The 21,084-nt window shown below is 42.4% G+C and overlaps 2 protein-coding genes across 13 annotated transcripts in view; one reads left to right on the top strand and one right to left on the bottom strand.

The window, feature by feature from the left end:
- The window catches only part of RCCD1 (RCC1 domain containing 1), a 48,543-nt gene that overhangs the window by 7,395 nt on the left and 20,064 nt on the right, over positions 1-21,084 (top strand). The window contains exon 8 of one of the 9 annotated variants that reach the window (XM_067697100.1): positions 256-1,663. The exons of the other annotated variants lie outside the window; for them this stretch is intronic. Within the exon in view, the coding sequence (XP_067553201.1) occupies positions 256-407 (152 nt within the window). The 3' untranslated portion in view covers positions 408-1,663. Of the gene's footprint in view, positions 1-255; positions 1,664-21,084 lie in introns of those variants that run through there. 9 annotated transcript variants of the gene reach the window in all.
- The window catches only part of PRC1 (protein regulator of cytokinesis 1), a 29,175-nt gene continuing 24,149 nt past the window's right edge, over positions 16,059-21,084 (bottom strand). For 2 of the 4 annotated variants that reach the window (XM_067697047.1, XM_067697037.1), the window contains 3 exons: positions 20,784-20,894; positions 19,160-19,336; positions 16,059-17,248 (listed from right to left, as the gene is read on the bottom strand). In XM_067697047.1, the coding sequence (XP_067553148.1) occupies positions 17,177-17,248; positions 19,160-19,336; positions 20,784-20,894 (360 nt within the window). In that variant the 3' untranslated portion in view covers positions 16,059-17,176. Of the gene's footprint in view, positions 17,249-18,783; positions 18,832-19,159; positions 19,337-20,783; positions 20,895-21,084 lie in introns of all 4 variants that reach the window. The other 2 variants (XM_067697068.1, XM_067697058.1) reach the window with 2 other exon arrangements.

Genomic DNA, 21,084 nt, shown 5'->3' with positions numbered 1-21,084 from the left:
AAAATAAAAATCTCTGCTCTGAACATCTGAGCTTAGGAGTGGGGAGCCTGGAGGAGCATCTTTCCTCTTGGGGACCTGTGGAATTGCCTGGTCCTGGAGGCTCTGTGGTGCTGGTCTCCTGAATTCACAGAGCAGACACCAGCAGACTGGTGGCTTAAGCCCAGCACTTCAGTCAATGGGCTGTTTTTCCTTCCTGGAGGGGAAAAGCCACAAGGCCCAGTGGAGAGGATGGCAAAGCAGCTCATTTCACTTTAGGTAAATATGGACAGCTTGGCCACAAAGACACGACCAGCTTGGATCGGCCCTGCCGTGTGAAGTACTTTGTAGATAAGCAACTCCAAGTAAGGACCGTGAGCTGTGGGCCCTGGAACACCTATGTGTATGCTGTGGAAAAAGAGAAGAGCTGACATGTATAGATAAGGGCATAAAATGAATGTAGAGTGAAAAATTATGAAGCTAACACCTGTGAAACTCCCCCCAGGTCAAGGAAAACCATTGCCAGCACCCCAGAGGCCCCACATTTGGCCTTCCCTATCACAGCCCTCTTGCTCCACCTTAGAGCAGGCAGCATCCTCAACTTTGTCTTCACATTAGAAACACCTGGAGGGAACTCCCTGGCGGTCCAGTGGTTAGGACTCTGCGCTTTCACTGCCTGGGGCATGGGTTCAATCCCCAGTCTGGGAACTAAGATCACACAAGCCGCGTGGCACAGTGTGGCCCAAAAAAAAAAAAAGGAAAAGAAAGAAACACCTGGAGATTTGAAACTGGATGCCTAAAGCCAGCATCGCAGACACAATGAAATCAGAACTTAGGGGTGTGGAACCTAGATGTGGGTAGATTTTTTAGGCTGCCCCACCCCTGGTGATTTGGAGGTAGTGCTAAGATTGGGAACCACTAGAGGTCATCTTCTTTTGTTATTCATATACCTGTTTTCATTTTGACTCACACCATTCCTTGTATGCATCTTTATACAATATAATTTGTCTGCTTTTGAACTTTAGGTAAATAGAATCATTCTGTGTATGTTCTTTTACGTCTTGTTTTTTCATCAGCACCGTGTGATTCATCTGTGGTGTCGTGCAGTTGATTCATTTTTTATTGTTATATGGTATTCCATTGTATGAATTATACCTCAAGTTATATATTCTCTTACTGATAGTAATTTCTTTTTTCTTATTGAGTTAAAATACACATAACAAAAAATTTACTATCTTAATCATTTTTAAGTGGCATTAAATACGTTCACATTGTTGTGTAGCCATCACCACCATCCATTCCCATCTCTTTTCATCTTGTAAATCTGAAACTCTACAGCTATAAACAATAACTCCCTGTTCTCCCCAGCCCCTGGCAACCATCATTATACCTTGTGTCTGTCCTGTGCTCTTGACTACTCTACGTACCTAATATAAGTGGAATCATACAGTATTTATCTTTTAATAAGATAAATATTGGCTTATTTCACTTAGCATAATGTTCTCAAGATTCATCTATGTTATAGCATATTGCAGAATTTCCTTCCTTTTTAGGTCTGAATAATATTCCATTGTATGTATATACCACATTTTGTTTATCCATTCATTGGTTGATGGACACTTGGGTTGCTTTCCTGTTTTAGCTGTTGTGAATACTGCTCCTATGAACATGGGTTTACAAATATCTCTTTGAGACTGTGCTTTTAATTTTTTTGGATATATACCCTAAAGTGGAATTGCTGGGTCATATGGTAATTCTATTTTTAATTTTTTGAGGAGCCTACATACTGTTTTCCACAGTGGCTTTCCCATTTTACAATCCCACCAATAGTGCACAAGTGTTCCAACTTCTCCACATCCTCACCGAATACTGTTTTCTGTTTTTTTGACAGTAACCATCCTGATAGGTGTGAGGTGGTATCTCATTGTAATTTTGATTTGCGTTTCCCTAATAATTAGTGATGTTAAGCATCTTTTCATGTGCTTATTGGCCATTCACATATCTTTTTTGGAGAAATGTCTATTCAAGTCCTTTGCCCATTTTTGAATCTGATTTTGTGTGTGTGTGTGTGTGTGTGTGTGTGTGTGTGTGTGTGTGTTGTTTTAGGAGTTCTCTATATATTCTAGATACTAATCCCTTATCAAATAAGTGATTTGGAAATATTTTCTCCCATTCTGTTGGTTGCCTTTTTATTTTGTTGATACTGTCTCAATGTAAAAAGTTTAATTTTCATGAAGTCCAATTTGTCTATTTTTTCTTTTGTTGCCTATGCCTTTGTTGTCATATCTGAGAAATCATCACCAAATCCAATATTATGAAGCTTCTGTCCTATGTTTTTCCAAGAATTTTATTGTTTTAGGTTTTATATTTTGGCCCTTGATCCATTTTGAGTTACTTTTGTATATAGTGTTAGGTAAGAGTCCAACTTCATTCTTTTGCATGTGGTTATCCAGTTTTCCCAGCACCATTTGTTGAAAAGGCTGTCCTTTCCTCATTGAATGGCCTTGGCACCCTTCTCAAAAATCATTTGATTGTATATTCGAGGGTTTATTTCTGGGCTCTCTATTCTATTTCATTGATCTATATGTCTGTCTCTTTTTATGTCAATACTGTTGTGATTACTATAGCTTTGTATTAGGTTTTGAAACCAAGAAGTGTGATTCCTCCAGTTTTAGTCTTTTTCAAAATTGTTTTGTCTGTTGGGGTCCCTTGAGATCCCATATGAGTTTTAGTGTTTTTCTATTTCTGTATAAAAGTCCTTGATATTTTAAGAATTGCACTGAATCTATAGATTGCTTTGGGTACTACTAACATTTTAACAATTTTTTTTTAATTTATTTTTTTTGGCCACGTCGGTTGAGGCACATGGGGTCTTCATTGAGGCGTGCGGGATCCTCTGTTGTGGCGCGGGCTCCTCATTGTGGCACTCGGGCTTCTCTCTAGTTGCAGTGTGCGGGTTTTCTCTCTCTAGTTCTGGCATGCAGGCTCCAGAGCGCGTGGGCTCTGTAGTTTGCGGCACGTGGGCTGTCTTGTTGAGGCGCGTGAGCTCCGTGGTTGTGGTACACGGGTTTAGTTTCCCCGCGGCATGTGAGATCTTTGTTCCCCAACCAGGGATCGAACCTCTGTCCCCTGCATTGAAAGGCAGGTTCTTTACCACTGGACCACCAGGGAAGTCCACTTTTAACAACATTAAGTCTTCCAGTCCATGATCGTGGGATGTGTTTCCATTTATTTATGTCTATAATTTCTTTCAGGAGTGTTTTGTAGTTTTCATTGTACATGTCTTTTACCTCCTTGGTTAATTCCTAAGTATTTTATTCTTTTTGATGCTACTATATATGGAATCATTTTTTAAAATTAATTATTTTTGGCTGCGTTGGGTCCTTGCTGCTGCACGCGGGCTTTCTCTAGTTTCAATGAGCCAGGGCTACTCTTTGTTGTGGTGTGCAGGCTTCTCATTGCAGTGGCTTCTCTTGTTGCGGAGCTCTAGGCACGCGGGCTTCAGTAGTTGTGGCTCATAGGCTCTAGAGCGCAGGCTCAGTAGTTGTGGTGCACGGGCTTAGTTGCTCCGCGGCATGTGGGATCTTCCCAGCCCAGGGCTCGAACCCAGCTCCCCTGCAGTGGCAGGTGGATTCTTAACCACTGTGCCACCAGGGAAGCCCTGGAATCATTTTTGTAATTTCCTTTTTGGATTGTTCATTGTGTATAGAAATACAACTGATTTTTGTGTGTTGACTTTGTATCTTGCTACTTTGCTGAAGTCATTTATTAGTTCTAACAGTCATTTCTTAGTTCTAACAGCTTCTAACTTTGCTGAAGTCATTTATTAGTTCTAACAGTCTTTAGGATTTTCTACATATAAGATCATTCATCTGCAGAGATACTTTTACTTCTTCCTTTCTAATTTGGATGCCTTTTATTTCTTTTATAACCTAATGGCTCTGACTAGAACTTCCATTACTATGTTGAATAAAAGTGGTGAAAGTGGGCATCCTTGCCTTGTTCCTGATCTTAGAGGAAAAGCCATTGAGTATTATGTTTGCTGTGGGATTTTCATATACGGATTTTATTGTGTGGAAGTAGTTCCCCTCTTTTCCTATTTTACTGAGTGTTTTTAATCACGAAAGGGTGCAGAATCTTGCTTTTTCTACATCAGTTGAGATGATCATGTGTTTTTTTTCCTTCATTTTGTTGATGTAGCTTGTTACATTGATCATCCTTGTATTCCAGGAATAAATCTCACTTGGTCATGATGTATAATCCTTTTCAAGTGTTGCTGAATTGTTTGCTAGTATTTTGCTGAAGATTTTTTTCATCTATGTTCAAAAGGGATATTGGTCTATCGTTTTCCTGTAGTGTCTTCTGGCTTTGGTATCAAAGTTATGCTGGCCTCACAGAATGAGTTAGGAAGTGTTTCTTCCTCTGAAATATTTTGGAAAAATTTGAGAAGGATTGGTGTTAGTTCTTTAAATATTTGGTAGAATTCACAGTGAAGCCATTAGGTCCAAGGCTTTTCTTTCTTGGGAAATTTTTTTTTTTAATTATTTGTTTATTTTTGGCTGTGTTGGGTCTTCATTGCTGCATGCAGGCTTTGTCTAGTTGCGGTCACCAGGGGCTACTCTTTGTTGCGGTGCACGGGCTTCTCATTGTGGTAGTTTCATCTTGTTGCGGATCACGGGCTCTAGGCACATGGGCTCAGTAGTTGTGGCTTGTGGGCTCTACAATGCCCGCTCAGCAGTTGTGGCGCACGGGCTTAGTTGCTCCGCGGCCTGTGGGATCTTCCCGGACCAGGCCTCAAACCCATGTCCCCTGCATTGGCAGGCGGATTCTTAACCACTGTGCCACCAGGGAAGCCCTTTCCTGGGAAATTGTTGAGTAGTGATTCAATCTCCTTACTAGTTATAGGTCTATTCAGATTGTTTATTTCTTTGTGATTTAGTCTTGATAGGTTTTGTGTTTCTAGGAACATGTCCATTTCACCCAGGTAATCTGATTTGTTGGTGTACAATTAATTGCTCATAGTACTCTTTTAAAAAAAATTTTATTTATTTATTTGGCTGCACCAGGTCTTAGTTGCAGCATGCGGGATCTAGTTTGCTGACCAGGGATTGAACCCAGGCCCCCTGCCCTGGGAGCAAGGAGTCCTAACTGCTGTACTACCAGGGAAGTCCCCATAGTACTCTTTTAAAACCCTTTTTTCTTTCTGTAGAATTAGTAGCAATGTCCCTGCTTTCATTTTTTTAAATATATAAATTTGTTTATTTTTATTTTTGGCTGCGTTGGGTCTTCCGTTGCCACACAGGGGCTTTCTCTATTTGAGGCGAGGAGGCTACTCTTTGTTGTGGTGGTGGGCTTCTCATTGCAGTGGCTTCTCTTGTTGGGGAGTAAAGGCTCTAGGTGTGCAGGCTTAGTTGCTCCATGGCATGTAGGATCTTCCTGGACCAGGGATCGAACCTGGGTCCCCTGCACTGGCAGACAGATTCTTAACCACTGCGGCACCAGGGAAGTCCCCTTGCTTTCATTTCTGATTTTAATGACTTGTGTCTTTTTTCCTTAGTCCATCTAGCTAAAATTTCATTGATCTTTTTAAAGAACAAACTTTTGGTTTCACTGATTTTCTCTATTGTTTTTCTATACTGAATTTTGTATCTTTGCTGTAATCTTTATTTCCTTCCTTCTGCTAGCTTTTGGTTTAGTTTGTTCTTTTTCTAGTTTTTAAGTTGAAAGTTAGATGGCTGACAAGATCTTTCTTGTTTTTTTAACGTGAACATTTACAGCTATAATTTCCCCTTAGCACTGCTTTTGCTGCATCCCATAAGTTTTGGTATGCTTTGTTTTTTTCATTCATTCTAAGTATTTTCTAATTTCCCCTGTGATTTCCTCTTTGGTCCACTGGTTATTTTTAATTAATATTAAATATTAATATTTACATAAAATATAAATATTAATATAAATATTAAGCCCTGGCGAGCGGGGGCTACTCTTCATTGTGGTGTGTGGGCTGCAGTGGCTTCTCTTTGTTGCAGAGCACAGGCTCTAGGCACGTGGGCTTCAGCAGTTGTGGCACACGGGCTCAGTAGTTGTGTATGGGCTGTAGAGCTCAGGCTCAGTAGTTGTGGCGCGCGGGCTTAGCTGCTCTGCGGCATGTGGGATCTTCCCGGACCAGGGCTTGAACCCATGTCCCCTGCATTGGCAGGTGGATTCTTCACCACTGCATCATCAGGGAAGTCCCCAGGACCATCATTTTCAAGTCTTTGTCTAATATAGCTGCCATTAAGTCTTTTTCAGGGACAAGATTCTGGTGATTTATTTTCTTTTGAATAGGCCATACTCTCATGTTTCTTTGCATGTCTTGTGACTTTTTTGTTGAATACTGGACATTTGAATCTGGTAATATGGTAACTCTGGGAATCAGATTCTCCCCCTTCCCCAGGGTTTGCCATTGTTTTGTTTTTCTGAATTGTCGTAGGCTGTCTTTGTACCAAGGATCAGCCTGAGGTGTAAACGTAATATCGTCTTTTCTGAGCCTTTCCTTAGGTATTGTGGTTACTTTCTAATTTTCCCCATATATACAGATACTTTTGAATGTCCTAGTCTTTAACATCTGACTCCCAAAAGGGAAAAAGTGAAAAATGAAGGGGAAACATAAAGGCACTGATCTGTTAAATTTCCTGGAAGTCACCTGGGTGGGTTGCTAGTACCAGAGGGAGGAAAACAGTTCTCACAGAGTGGTGGTTGTGGGTTACTGGCTATCTGGCGGCTCCCTGGAGGACCAGTGCAAGAGCTCACCTTTGTTTTGCCAGACTTAGTGTTCCCAGGGCTGGGCAACTTTTGCTGAAAGTATTTAAAGGCATAAGTATTGCCTGCAATAACCTGGGCAAGGGAAAGATCTGGGAAGAAAGAGCTTGGGAAAGGAGATGATAGGGAGAAAGGCCTTTTAAAAGGTCCCACAGTATACTGGGGAATCAAAGCATAACGCATGCCCAGGGCTGGATATTTGCTCAGAAATGCCTGAGAAAACAATAAGCTTTCATGTCTAGCATTCAGGCTCTACACAAGCAGGACTGAAAGCTAAGGCAGAGTTGTAAACAGCCTGGCTAAGCATTAAAGGCTTGCTCCAACACAAAGCCAATCATCTGTAAAGAGTGTTATTTTTTTTTCTCACTTTTCTTTTAATAAGTGAGTTTTGCAAGGTTGCAGGATACAAGAGCAATATACAAAAATCAACTGCTATATGTAGCCAAGCAACAACCAGAAATTCTAATTTAAAAATACCATTTACAATAGCATCAAGAAACCTGAAATACTTAGGGATAAATCTGACAAAGATGTGAAAGATCTGTAAACATGACCTACAAAATACTGAGAGAAATTAAAGAAAACCTAAATAAATGGAGAGATATGCCTTGTTCAGGGGTTGTCAGTTCTCCCTCAGTTGGTCTACAGATTCAATGCAATGCCAATCAAAATCCTACCAGATTTTGGGTAGAAATTGACAAGCTTTTTTCCTAAAACTCATACAGAAATGCACAGTAACCAGAACAGACAAAATAACGTTTAAAAGCACCAAGCTGGAAAGCTAACATTACCTGATTTCAAGAATTCGTATAAATCCTCAGTAATTAAGACAGGGTGGTACTGTCATTAGGACAAATAGATCAGCGGAACAGAAATGTACAGTGGAGAAGGTTTAGCTTTTCAGCTAATGGTGCTGGACAACTGGCTACCTGTATGCAAAAAGAATGAACTTAAAGCCATACCTGGAGCCATACAGATAGATGACACACACAGAGCCAAAATGAATCAGACGTAAATGTAAAACTGAAAACTTTAAACTTCTAGGAGAAAACCTTTATCATCTGGGGTTAGGTAAAGATTTCTTAGAGCAACAGCAGTACAATCCAAAGAACAAATGGATTTCATCAAAATTAAACCTCTGCTCTTCAGTGACACTGTTAAAAGAATTAAAGCAGCCTGAAATTAATATATGTCAATTATACTTCAAGAAAACAAAAAGAAGCCACAGATGGGGATAAGATCTTTGCAAAACATACACCTGATAAAAGAACTTGTATGCAGGATATATAGAGAGCTCTCAAAACTCAACAATAAGAACATAGCTCTGGAATTCCCTGGCAGTCCAGTGGTTAGGACTCTGCACTTCTACTGCTGAGGGCCTGGGTTCGATCCCTGGTTGAGGATCTAAGATCTCATAAGCCATGTGGGCACAGCCAAAAAAATAAAAAATACAATTCAATTTTTAAAATGGCCAAAAATAGTAAACAGGTACTTCATCAAAGAAGATAAAAATGATGGCAAAAAAGTACACAAAAAGATGTTAAACATCATTAGTCATTAGGGAAGTGAAAATTCCAACCACAATGAGATACCATTTCACAGCCACTAAAATGGCTAAAATTATAAAGACTGACCATACAAAGTGTTGGAAAAGATTGAAGAAATTGGAACCTTCAGGGACTTCCCTGGTGGCACAGTGGTTAAGAATCCACCTGCCAATGCAGGGGACACAGGTTCGATCCCTGGTCTGGGAAGATCCCACATGCCACGAAGCAACTAAGCCTGTGAGCCACAGCTACTGAGCCTGCACTCTAGAGCCCACGAGCCACAACTACTGAGCCCACGTGCTGCAACTACTGAAGCCCGCACACCTACAGCCCACGCTCCACAGCAAGAGAAGCCACCACAATGAGAAGCCCATGCACTGCAATGAAGAGTAGTCCCCACTCACAACTAGAGAAAGCCTGTGTGCAGCAACAAAGACCCAACACAGCCAAAAATAAATGATAAAAAAAAAAAAGAAATTAGAACCCTTATACATTACTGATGAGAATGTAAAATAGTCCAACTGCTTTGGAAAACCGTTTGGCAGTTTTTTAAAAAGTTAAACATACACCTACCATATGTATGATGCAGGCATTCCACTCCTAGGTATTTAGCCAAAAGAAAATATATCTCCATACAAAGACTTGTACATAGCAATGAAACCAGAAGTTTCCTAATAGTACCTCAGCCTCTTTTTTTTTTTTCATTTTAACATCTTTATTGGAGTATAATTGCTTTACAATGGTATGTTAGTTTCAGCTTCACAACAAAATGAATCAGTTATATATACACATATGTTCCCATATCTCTTCCCGCTTGTGTCTCCCTCCCTCCCACCCTCCCTATCGCACCCCTCCAGGCGGTCACAAAGCACCGAGCTGATCTCCCTGTGCTATGCGGCTGCTTCCCACTAGCTATCTACCTTACTACGTTTGTTAGTGTGTATATGTCCATGCCTCTCTCTCGCCCTGTCACAGCTCACCCTTCCCCCTCCCCATAACCTCAAGTCCGTTCTCTAGTAGGTCTGCGTCTTTATTCCTGCCTTACCCCTAGGTTCTTCATGACATTTTTTTCCCCTTAAATTCCATATATATGTGTTAGCATACGGTATTTGTCTTTTTCTTTCTGACTTACTTCACTCTGTATGACAGACTCTAGGTCTATCCACCTCATTACAAATAGCTCAATTTCGTTTCTTTCTATGGCTGAGTAATATTCCATTGTATATATGTGCCACATCTTCTTTATCCATTCATCCGATGATGGGCACTTAGGTTGTTTCCATCTCCGGGCTACTGTAAATAGAGCTGCAATGAACATTTTGGTACATGACTCTTTTTGAATTATGGTTTTCTCAGGGTATATGCCCAGTAGTGGGATTGCTGGGTCATATGGTAGTTCTATTTGTAATTTTTTAAGGAACCTCCATACTGTTCTCCACAGTGGCTGTATCAATTTACATTCCCACCAACAGTGTAAGAGGGTTCCCTTTTCTCCACACCCTCTCCAGCATTTATTGTTTCTAAATTTTTTGATGATGGCCATTCTGACTGGTGTGAGATGATATCTCATTGTAGTTTTGATTTGCATTTCTCTAATGATTAGTGATGTTGAGTATTCTTTCATGTGTTTGTTGGCAGTCTGTATATCTTCTTTGGAGAAATGTCTATTTAGGTCCTCTGCCCATTTTTGGATTGGGTTGTCTGTTTTTTTGTTATTAAGCTGCATGAGCTGCTTATAGATTTTGGAGATTAATCCTTTGTCAGTTGCTTCATTTGCAAATATTTTCTCCCATTCTGAGGGCTGTCTTTTGGTCTTGTTTATGGTTTCCTTTGCTGTGCAAAAGCTTTTAAGTTTCATTAGGTCCCATTTGTTTATTTTTGTTTTTATTTCCATTTCTCTAGGAGGTGGGTCAAAAAGGACCTTGCTGTGATTTATGTCATATAGAGTGTCCTGCCTGTTTTCCTCTAAGAGTTTGATAGTTTCTGGCCTTACATTTAGGTCTTTAATCCATTTTGAGCTTATTTTTGTGTATGGTGTTAGGGAGTGATCTAATCTCATACTTTTACATGTAGCTGTCCAGTTTTCCCAGCACCACTTATTGAAGAGGCTGTCCTTTCTCCACTGTACACTCCTGCCTCCTTTATCAAAGATTAGTTGCCAATAGGTGCGTGGGTTTATCTCTGGGCTTTCTATCCTGTGCCATTGATCTATATTTCTGTTTCTGTGCCAGTACCATACTGTCTTGATTACTGCAGCTTTGTAGTATAGTCTGAAGTCAGGAAGCCTGATTCCTCCAGCTCCGTTTTTCGTTCTCAAGACTGCTTTGGCTATTCGGGGTCTTTTGTGTTTCCATACAAATTGTGAAATTTTTTTGTTCTAGTTCTGTGAAAAATGCCAGTGGTAGTTTGATAGGGATTGCATTGCATCTGTAGATTGCTTTGGGTAGTAGAGTCATTTTCACAATGTTGATTCTCCCAATCCAAGAACATGGTATATCTCTCCATCTATTTGTATCATCTTTAATTTCTCTCATCACTGTCTTATAATTTTCTGCATACAGGTCTTTTGTCTCCTTAGGTAGGTTTATTCCTAGATATTTTATTCTTTTTGTTGCAATGGTAAATGGGAGTGTTTTCTTGATTTCACTTTCAGATTTTTCATCCTTAGTGTATAGGAATGCCAGAGATTTCTGTGCATTAATTTTGTATCCTGCTACTTAACCAAATTCATTGATTAGCTCTAGTAGTTTTCTGGTAGCATCTTTAGGATTCTCTATGTATAGTATCATGTCATCTGCAAATAGTGACAGCTTTACTTCTTCTCTTCCGATTTGGATTCCTTTTATTTCCTTTTCTTCTCTGATTGCTGTGGCTAAAACTTCCAAAACTATGTTGAATAAGAGTGGTGAAAGTGGGCAACCTTGTCTTGTTCCTGATCTTAGTGGAAATGCTTTCAGTTTTTCACCATTGAGGACGATGTTGGCTGTGTGTTTGTCATATATGGCTTTTATTATGTTGAGGAAAGTTCCCTCTATGCCTACTTTCTGCAGGGTTTTTATCATAAATGGGTGTTGAATTTTGTCAAAAACTTTCTCTGCATCTATTGAGATAATCATATGGTTTTTCTCCTTCAATTTGTTAATATGGTGTATCACGTTGATTGATTTGCGTATATTGAAGAATCCTTGCATTCCTGGAATAAACCCCACTTGATCACGGTGTATGATCCGTTTAACGTGCTGTTGGATTCTGTTTGCTAGTATTTTGTTGAGGATTTTTGCATCTATGTTCATCAGTGATATTGGCCTGTAGTTTTCTTTCTTTGTGACATCCTTGTCTGGTTTTGGTATCAGGGTGATGGTGGTCTCGTAGAATGAGTTTGGGAGTGTTCCTCCCTCTGCTATATTTTGGAAGAGTTTGAGAAGGCTAGGTGATAGCTCTTCTCTAAATGTTTGATAGAATTCGCCTGTGAAGCCATCTGGTCCTGGGCTTTTGCTTGTTGGAAGATTTTTAATCACAGTTTCAATTTCAGTGCTTGTGATTGGTCTGTTCATATTTTCTATTTCTTCCTGATTCAGTCGTGGCAGGTTGTGCCTTTCTAAGAATTTGTCCATTTCTTCCAGGTTGTCCATTTTATTGGCATAGAGTTGCTTGTAGTAATCTCTCATGATCTTTTGTATTGCTGCAGTGTCAGTTGTTACTTCTCCTTTTTCATTTCTAATTCTATTGATTTCACTCTTCTCCCTTTTTTTCTTGATGAGTCTGGCTAATGGTTTATCAATTTTGTTTATCCTTTCAAAGAACCAGCTTTTAGTTTTATTGATCTTTGCTATCGTTTCCTTCATTTCTTTTTCATTTATTTCTGATCTGATTTTTATGATTTCTTTCCTTCTGCTAACTTTGGGGTTTTTTTGTTCTTCTTTCTCTAATTGCTTTAGGTGCAAGGTTAGGTTGTTTATTCGAGATGTTTCCTGTTTCTTAACGTAGGATTGTATTGCTATAAACTTCCCTCTTAGAACTGCTTTTGCTGCATCCCATAGATTTTGAGTCGTCGTGTCTCCATTGTCATTTGTTTCTAGGTATTTTTTGATTTCCTCTTTGATTTCTTCAGTGATCACTTCATTATTAAGTATTGTATTGTTTAGCCTCCATGTGTTTGTATTTTTTACAGATCTTTTCCTGTAATTGATATCTAGTCTCATAGCGTTGTGGTCAGAAAAGATACTTGATACAATTTCAATTTTCTTAAATTTACCAAGGCTTGATTTGAGACCCAAGATATGGTCTATCCTGGAGAATGTTCCATGAGCACTTGAGAAAAATGTGTATTCTGTTGTTTTTGGATGGAATGTCCTATAAATATCAATTAAGTCCATCTTGTTTAATGTATCATTTAAAGCTTGTGTTTCCTTATTTATTTTCATTTTGGATGATCAGTCCATTGGTGAAAGTGGGGTATTAAAGTCCCCTACTATGAATGTGTTACTGTCGATTTCCCCTTTTATGGCTGTTAGTATTTGCCTTATGTATTGAGGTGCTCCTATGTTGGGTGCATAAATATTTACAATTGTTATATCTTCTTCTTGGATCGATCCCTTGATCATTATGTAGTGTCCTTCTTTGTCTCTTGTAATAGTCTTTATTTTAAAGTCTATTTTGTCTGATATGAGAATTGCTACTCCAGCTTTCTTTTGGTTTCCATTTGCATGAAATACCTTTTTCCATCCCCTTACTTTCAGTCTGTATGTGTCTCTAGGTCCGAAGTGTGTCTCTTGTAGACAGCAAATATATGGGTCTTGTTTTTGTATCCATTCAGCCAATCTGTGTCTTTTGGTGGGAGCATTTAGTCCATTTACATTTAAGGTAATTATCGATATGTATGTTCCCATTCCCATTTTCTTAATTGTTTTGTGTTCATTATTGTAGGTCTTTTCCTTCTCTTGTGTTTCTTGCCTAGAGAAGTTCCTTTAGCAGTTTTTGTAGAGCTGGTTTGGTGGTGCTGAACTCTCTCAGCTTTTGCTTGTCTGTAAAGGTTTTAATTTCTCCGTCAAATCTGAATGAGATCCTTGCTGGGTAGAGTAATCTTGGTTGCAGGTTTTTCTCCTTCATCACTTTCAATATGTCCTGCCACTCCCTTCTGGCTTGCAGAGTTTCTGCTGAAAGATCAGCTGTTAACCTTATGGGGATTCCCTTGTGTGTTATTTGTTGTTTTTCCCTTGCTGCTTTTAATATGCTTTCTTTGTATTTAATTTTTGACAGTTTGATTAATATGTGTCTTGGCGTATTTCTCCTTGGATTTATCCTGTATGGCACTCTTTGTGCTTCCTGGACTTGATTAACTATTTCCTTTCCCATATTAGGGAAGTTTTCAACTATAATCTCTTCAAATATTTTCTCAGTCCCTTTCTTTTTCTCTTCTTCTTCTGGAACCCCTATAATTCGAATGTTGGTGCATTTAATGTTGTCCCAGAGGTCTCTGAGACTGTCCTCAGTTCTTTTTATTCTTTTTTCTTTATTCTGCTCTGCATTAGTTATTTCCACTATTTTATCGTCCAGATTACTTATCCGTTCTTCTGCCTCAGTTATTCTGCTATTGATCCCATCTAGAGTATTTTTCATTTCATTTATTGTGGTGTTCATCATTGTTTGTTTCATCTTTAGTTCTTCTAGGTCCTTGTTAAATGTTTCTTGCATTTTGTCTTTTCTATTTCCAAGATTTTGGATCATCTTTACTATCATCATTCTGAATTCTTTTTCAGGTAGACTGCCTATTTCCTCTTCATTTGTTAGGTCTGGTGGGTTTTTATCTTGCTCCTTCATCTGCTGTGTGTTTTTCTGTCTTTTCATTTTGCTTACCTTACTGTGTTTGGGGTCTCCTTTTTGCAGGCTGAAGGTTCGTAGTTCCTGTTGTTTTTAGTGTCTGTCCCCAGTGGCTAAGGTTGTTTCAGTGGGTTGTGTAGGCTTCCTGGTGGAGGGGAATAGTGCCTGTGTTCTGGTGGATGAGGCTGGATCTTGTCTTTCTGGTGGGCAGGTCCACGTCTGGTGGTGTGTTTTGGGGTGTCTGTAGACTTATTATGATTTTGGGCAGGCTTTCTGCTAATGGGTGGGGTTGTGTTCTTGTCTTTCTAGTTGTTTGGCATAGGATGTCCAGCACTGTAGCTTGCTGGTCGTTGAGTGAAGCTGGGTCCTGGCCTTGAGATGGAGATCTCTGGGAGATTTTCACTGTTTGCTATTATGTGCAGCTGGGAGGCCTCTTGTGGACCAGTGTCCTGAAGTTGGCTCTCCCACCTCAGAGGCACAGCACTAACTCCTGGCTGCAGCACCAAGAGCCTTTCATCCACACGGCTCCTTAATTTGGGATGATTTGTTGTCTATTCAGGTATTCCACAGATGCAGGGTACATCAAGTTGATTGCTGTTTCTGAGGCTGCTTTCCCTTTCTCTTCTTTGTTCTCACAGCTCCCAGGGGCTCAGCTTTGGATTTGGCCTCCCCTGTGCATGTAGGTCTCCGGAGGGTGTCTGTTCTTTGCTCAGACAGGGCGGGGTTAAAGGAGCCGCTGATTCGGAGGCTCTGGCTCACTCAGGCCAGGGGGTAGGGAGGGTCACGGAGTGCAGGGCGAGCCTGCGGCGGCAGAGGCCAGCATGATGTTGTGCCAGCCTGAGGCGCGCCGTGTATTCTCCCGGGGCAGTTGTCCCTGGATCCCGAGACCCTGGCAGTGGGGGGCTGCACAGACTTCCCGGAATGGGGGTGTGGATAGTGACCTGTGTTCACACACAGGCTTCTTGGTGGCAGCAGCAGCGGCCTTAGCGTTTCATGTCTGTCTCTGGGGTTCGCACTTTTAGCTGCAGCTCGCGCCCATCTCTGGAGCTCCTTTAAGCAGCATTCTTAATCCCCTCTCCTCGCGCACCAGGAAATAAAGAGGGAAGAAAATGTCTCTTGCCTCTTCGGCAGGTCCAGACTTTTCCCCCTGCAGGCTGTGTTCACGCCGCCAACCCCAGTCCTCTCCCGGTGCTCTGACTGAAGCCCGAGCCTCAGCTCCCAGCCCCGCCCGCCCCGGCGGGTGAGCAGACAAGCCTCTCCGCTGGTGAGTGCCGGTCGGCACCGCTCCTCTGTGCGGGAATCTCTCCTCTGTGGGGGAATCTCTCCGCTTTGCCCTCCGCAGCCCTGTTGCTGTGCTCTCCTCTGCAGTACCGAAGCTTCCCCCTCCGCCACCCGCAGTCGCCGCCCGCGAAGGGGCTTCCTAGTGTGTGGACACTTTTCCTCCTTCACAGCTCCCTCCCGCTGGTGCAGGTCCCATCCCTATTCTTTTGTCTCTGTTTATTTTTTTCTTTTGCCCTACCCAGGTACGTGGGGGGTTTCTTGCCTTTTGGGAGGTCTGAGGTCTTCTGCCAGCATTCAGTAGGTGTTCTGTAGTTGTTGTTCCACGTGTAGATGTATTTCTGGTGTATCTGTGGGGAGGAAGGTAATCTCTGCGTCTTACTCTTCCGCCATCTTCCCTGAAGTCCGTGAATTCCCTCAGCCTCTTTATACATCAGGATTTAGGCTTTTTATTCCTCTCAAAAAACCTTTTTTCTCAGAATAAGAAATGTTCTTAATTTAGAAACACTCAAAAGAATGTGAAAATCATACTCCTGACTAAAAATTTCTTGCATGTTCTTTTAGTCTTTTCTGTTTTCCACAGACAAAAACCAACCAAAAAGTGACATGGGGAACAACGAAAACACACACCACAGTATATATCTTTGAAATATAAGTATACACATTTTAATTTATTTTTAAGAATATTTATATTTTAAAATCAATCAGGACATTTATACGTATGCCTAAACAGCATGGCTGACACAGACCAAATCCACACTGGTAAGCTTCCAAGAACCATTTACTGTGCTGACAGTAGTGCTGGTGCAGGCAGATGGAGAATAAATAATAGTGCTTTGGGGAGCACAGTAGTGATTGATTGATACATAGGGTAGGTAAAGAAGGAGCCTCATCGTGGACGCTACAGCATGCAGCTCCCAGTACTGATATGTGCAAAGTTCCAGATCTCCATGACAGAAACGGCCCAACCCATCCAAACAGCCTCCCAACTTGGCTGGCAAGTGCAGAGGGTGGAGGAACTCAGGCACAGGGGGCACAGGGATGGGGAACTGGACCCAGAGAAAAACTGAAGAAGCAGAGTTCAGACAAGTACGTGTGTTCACACACATACCCCCACAGCACTGGCCTATATAACAAAACTGTACACAATTTAACAAAGGTGCTCCCAGCCTCCCTGTCACCTCTTTGGCAGTGAGTCAGGCCATCCCAACTTCTGACACACAGACATCTTCATCAGGAGGAAGGCTGTCCTGTGTGGTGGGGACAGGCCTTTAGGTGAGAGCAAAGCTACTGAAGCTATAGCATTAACTGAATATCCCTAAACAAAAAAAGGTGTTAATTACTAATTATAAGTGTACAAGCCCCAAACTGCTTCATGTCCCATAACCCCAAGCTTGGGCATAGTCAATCATTTAACTACACGATGGTGAAGTAAAACAAGCCCTTGATCGTGCTTTAGCAAGTACAGTTACGGGGTAGGGAAAGAAATTAGGTTCCATATGCTAAAATTTACACTTACTGCTATGAACTATGTTTTAATGTATTTCTTGAGTCAAAATAAAACCAAGTGTTTAAGGACGTACTAAGCTTATGATGGACTCTCATCTGTAACTCATTCACTTCTGTAAGTTAGGCCCATGGTAATGGAACCTGTCCAGGCTTTCAAGCACATCTAAACTGAAGAAACATTAAAGCCACCCCTGTATAATTAGGCACAGGGCATAGGAAACCTCAGCTGGATGACTGATCAGGGCTTCTCAGGACTGGATGTTGGTTGAATTGAGGATTCGAGAAGTAGCATCAGATTTGGAAGCCTTTGAAAGTTCTCGCTGTTGAAAAATAAATAACATCAGTGGCATTACTGTCCCCTCTCATGCATGCCCTGCCCTTGTAAGCACAGGTGAGTGTCAGCATACAGCCCAGCACAGGCTGTGTTAGGAACAAAAGGGGAGGGACTCTGAACACCTTAGTCACAGATTAAGCATGTGCACATATGCCCCTTGATTCCTTTCCTCAGCCAGTCCATTCTATTAAAACCTCACAGAAGAGAAATCCCTTATACTTCACAAAGTACTCTCTGAGTTGTCAAGCTAGGTAGGCAACAAGCTTTGGTCTTTTGAACCCTTTAGGAAACAATGGGCCAGAACATGTATCTACCAATCCCTGGGGCTGAGGGCCTTGTAACCTGCTGGTGATTTGATCTCATGCTGGAGCACATGGTATAGAAGCAGAAGACAGAGCAGGAATGACCACTGAGAAAGGACAGATGTTAGTAGAGGTTAGTCTACTGGCTTCAGTGCTGCCTGGTGGAGTCTACCAGCCATAGCAACCAAAACCAGAAGAATCTCCCTCGGCCTAGCCAGAGAGAAACAGATATTTGTAAGCAGCAAGTGGGTGAAGTGGGCTTGGCTGAGCAAACAAAAGAGAAAGCTGGACTCTGTCCAGCAATCAGCTAGCCAGAGTGACAAATACCCACCTTCTTTCTATAGGTAGAACCACCTCTGTCAAGTAACTTGACAAAAGTAAAAGAATATAAAGCTAGCTTCAGTGCTCAAAATGAACAATAGCCTTGGGCAGCCGTCACATTCTCCATCACTGCAGCAAGAGAGTCGATGCCCTAGGCTTTAACTCAGTATCCCCCACAAAGGTGAGGGGCAGGCTCACCTCTCAACAGCTAGATACTGAGGGAAGACAGAACACATTGTTAAGGAAAGCGCACTGCAGTTAAGTGTTGGTAAATGTGGAGTACGTTACTAGGAGCTGAAGAGCATTGTGGGAAAAAATTACTTTCTTCCAGTGCCTCATATATGCTTTAGCAGCTCAATGTGGTAGAAAATAGGCAAAGGCAAAGAAGTGAGCATTGGCTAGCTCAGAGTAGACAGAAAGGTGGCAGTTCAGCTCTGAGGGGTTAGTAAGACATATACTCCAGGAAGTAATCAGCACGCAGGCCAAGAACCTCATAGGCAGCACACAGCTGGGGCTCCCCTCCCCACGTGGTGGGGCCTCTATTCCTTGCAGCACATTGGAGGCCTTTAATGTCACAACTGGGGAGGGTGAAAGTTTTCTGTTGTGAAATAACATGATAAAAAAACTTTGCCTGACTTTAGATGGGGCTGAGAATCCAATTCAAGTCTGAACAAGTTAATCAGCAGGTTAGTCAGTCTGTTGGGAACTTAAGCCAGATATTTATTATTTCTGAAGTCCGTATTAGGAATTCCTGCTTCCTTTGTTAAAAAAAGGTTTTATGATAGTACAGCTGAGATTATTGGTTAGTGTAGCCCTGTGCCCAGATGGGAATGAAGCCAGCAGATGACAGATCAGTCTGGAAAAGGGACATGGGACATGCAGGGGTTGCCATACAGACCTGAAGCCCAACAGTGGAGCTGTTGGGATGGATCAACAGGGATGGATCCTTTTAAGAACAAAGAATTGAGACAATTACCAAGAACTCCACCAAGAGAGCACCAGGGCAGTGATGAGAAGGTTCACCTCCTGCAGCCAGGGAGTGGTATTTCTTAAGCAGAAGGATCCAGGTTAAATGTCTGCTTGCTGCTGCCATCTTTCTTCCTATACACCACCCTTAAACCACCCCACCTCATGCCATGGTCAAGTCAGGAAAGGGATTCTCAGCCTCCAAAGAACTGTCCTAACTAATAGCCTGGGTGCCCTTGGGAAGATACCCACTCTGCCCCAACTGTGTGCTCCCCAGGGACTGGTAGATATTAGAAAAGGTGAATTACCGCAAACTCAGAATAGGTGCTGGCAACAGAATTAATGCTGAAGTTGCGCCGTGGGGGGGCCGAGGCAGGGTACCCACCGCTGAGGATGCTGCCATTGAGCTCCAGGTTCTCCTTGTTGGCTCCACGCTTGAGGCCACGGGGTGTTTTTTTCCCCGAACAGGTGGAAGTGGTGACTGGCTGCAGAGAAGAGAAAGATCGACCAATGTATCATCCTTATAATGACCACATACACAAATTATCAAAGGCTGATACCATCTTTATATTATTCGTGTGTCTGTAATCCTATACTTCTGGCCGTTTTTTTTTTTTTGCGGTATGCGGGCCTCTCACTGTTGTGGCCTCTCCCGTTGCGGAGCACAGGCTCTGGACGCGCAGGCTCAGCGGCCATGGCTCACGGGCCCAGCCGCTCCGCAGCATGTGGGATCTTCCCGGACCAGGGCACGAACCCGTGTCCCCTGCATCGGCAGGCGCACTCTCCACCACTGCGCCACCAGGGAAGCCCTGGCTTATTTTATTTTTAAAATTTTTATCTTTTGGCCACGCCGTGCGGCATGTGGGATCTTATTCCCCAGCCAGGGATCAAACCCACGCCCCCTGCATTGGAAGCATGGCGTCCCAACCACTGGACCACCAGGGAAGTCCCTACTTTTGGTTTAAAAACATACAAATTCTTAATGATCTGCAGAACCCTTATCTTGAGCATAGTCTGTAAAATACCTGAAAGACTGAACACATTTTAGCACGCACTCCTCACTCCCTCCTTGGGTGAGAGTACCTATCTGCATCTAGTTGTCCAGTGTCACTGGGCTGGAACCCACATGCAAGGACCTCGCTCAGTAGCAACTGAAGACCAGGCTTTGAACTGAGCCTATGGAGACTCTTCAGTTTCCCAGTCACATCCCAGTGCTTCCCGTGATACCGGACTGAGCTCAAAATGACCATTCTCTTCTCTCATTTAGTTTTTGACAGATTAGCTAGCTTACATCTGTCAACTTTCAGCATCTCAATGATAACCGAATCCAGGGATCTTAGAAACTGGAACAAGTTAGGTGGGGCCCTGTATGGCTGAACCATACTGAGTCCTTTTTGTCAGCTCCATCTTAGGCCTACAGTCCCACCCCCTCCCCTTCCTGCATGACTGAGCTTCAGCTTACAAGGAATGAGGCCAAGCCAGACAAGTTCCCTATCAACTTTGACCCTTGCCTTCATCTGATAAAAAAAACTGGAAGAACGCCTTTTGCTGATGTAGATGATTAATGGTCTTGAGACCCTGGCAGGAGGAAAACCACCCAGTTCCTGTCACTACAGATGTGCTTCTCCCTAGTAGTCAGATTCTATTTTTAGCTTTGGCCCCCTTAAATCCCCCCCGTATCTCTTTCGCGCTTGAGTGCAGCTGCAAATGCCTCTGGGTCACTGTCTGCCCGATCCTGCCTGTATGCAAGTTACCCACAATAAACTTCATAATTGCACTTTATGAAGCTGCCTGCTTTGTTTTTAGGCCTCAAAGTTCCTTCTCAGTCCAGAGGACAGTATTCAATCTCTCCACCTCCCAGCAGTCCCCGGAGTACATAGGTTGGGGCAGTGTCGGGGATGTGCTTGTACACAGAGCATACTAAATACTAACCTTGCTGCCAGAAGGTGGAAGGCGAGACACAGGGGAGCGGCAGACTGTCCCCGAAAAGACAGGCCGAATGCTGCTGTTGGCCGTAGCATTGGACACAGTGGTAGTGTTCAGCTAAGGAGAAGAACACAGATTATTATTATTTTTTTTTTTTTTGCGGTACACGGGCCTCTCACTGTTATGGCCTCTCCCGTTGCAGACAGAGCACAGGCTCTGGACGCGCAGGCTCAGCGGCCATGGCTCACGGGCCCAGCCGCTCCGCAGCATGTGGGATCTTCCCGGACCGGGGTTTGAACCCGTGTCC

Source organism: Pseudorca crassidens, chromosome 1 (genome assembly GCF_039906515.1).
Source record: "Pseudorca crassidens isolate mPseCra1 chromosome 1, mPseCra1.hap1, whole genome shotgun sequence".
NCBI classification, from domain to species: Eukaryota; Metazoa; Chordata; class Mammalia; order Artiodactyla; family Delphinidae; genus Pseudorca; species Pseudorca crassidens.
This window is presented reverse-complemented; position numbering and strand designations above follow the sequence as displayed.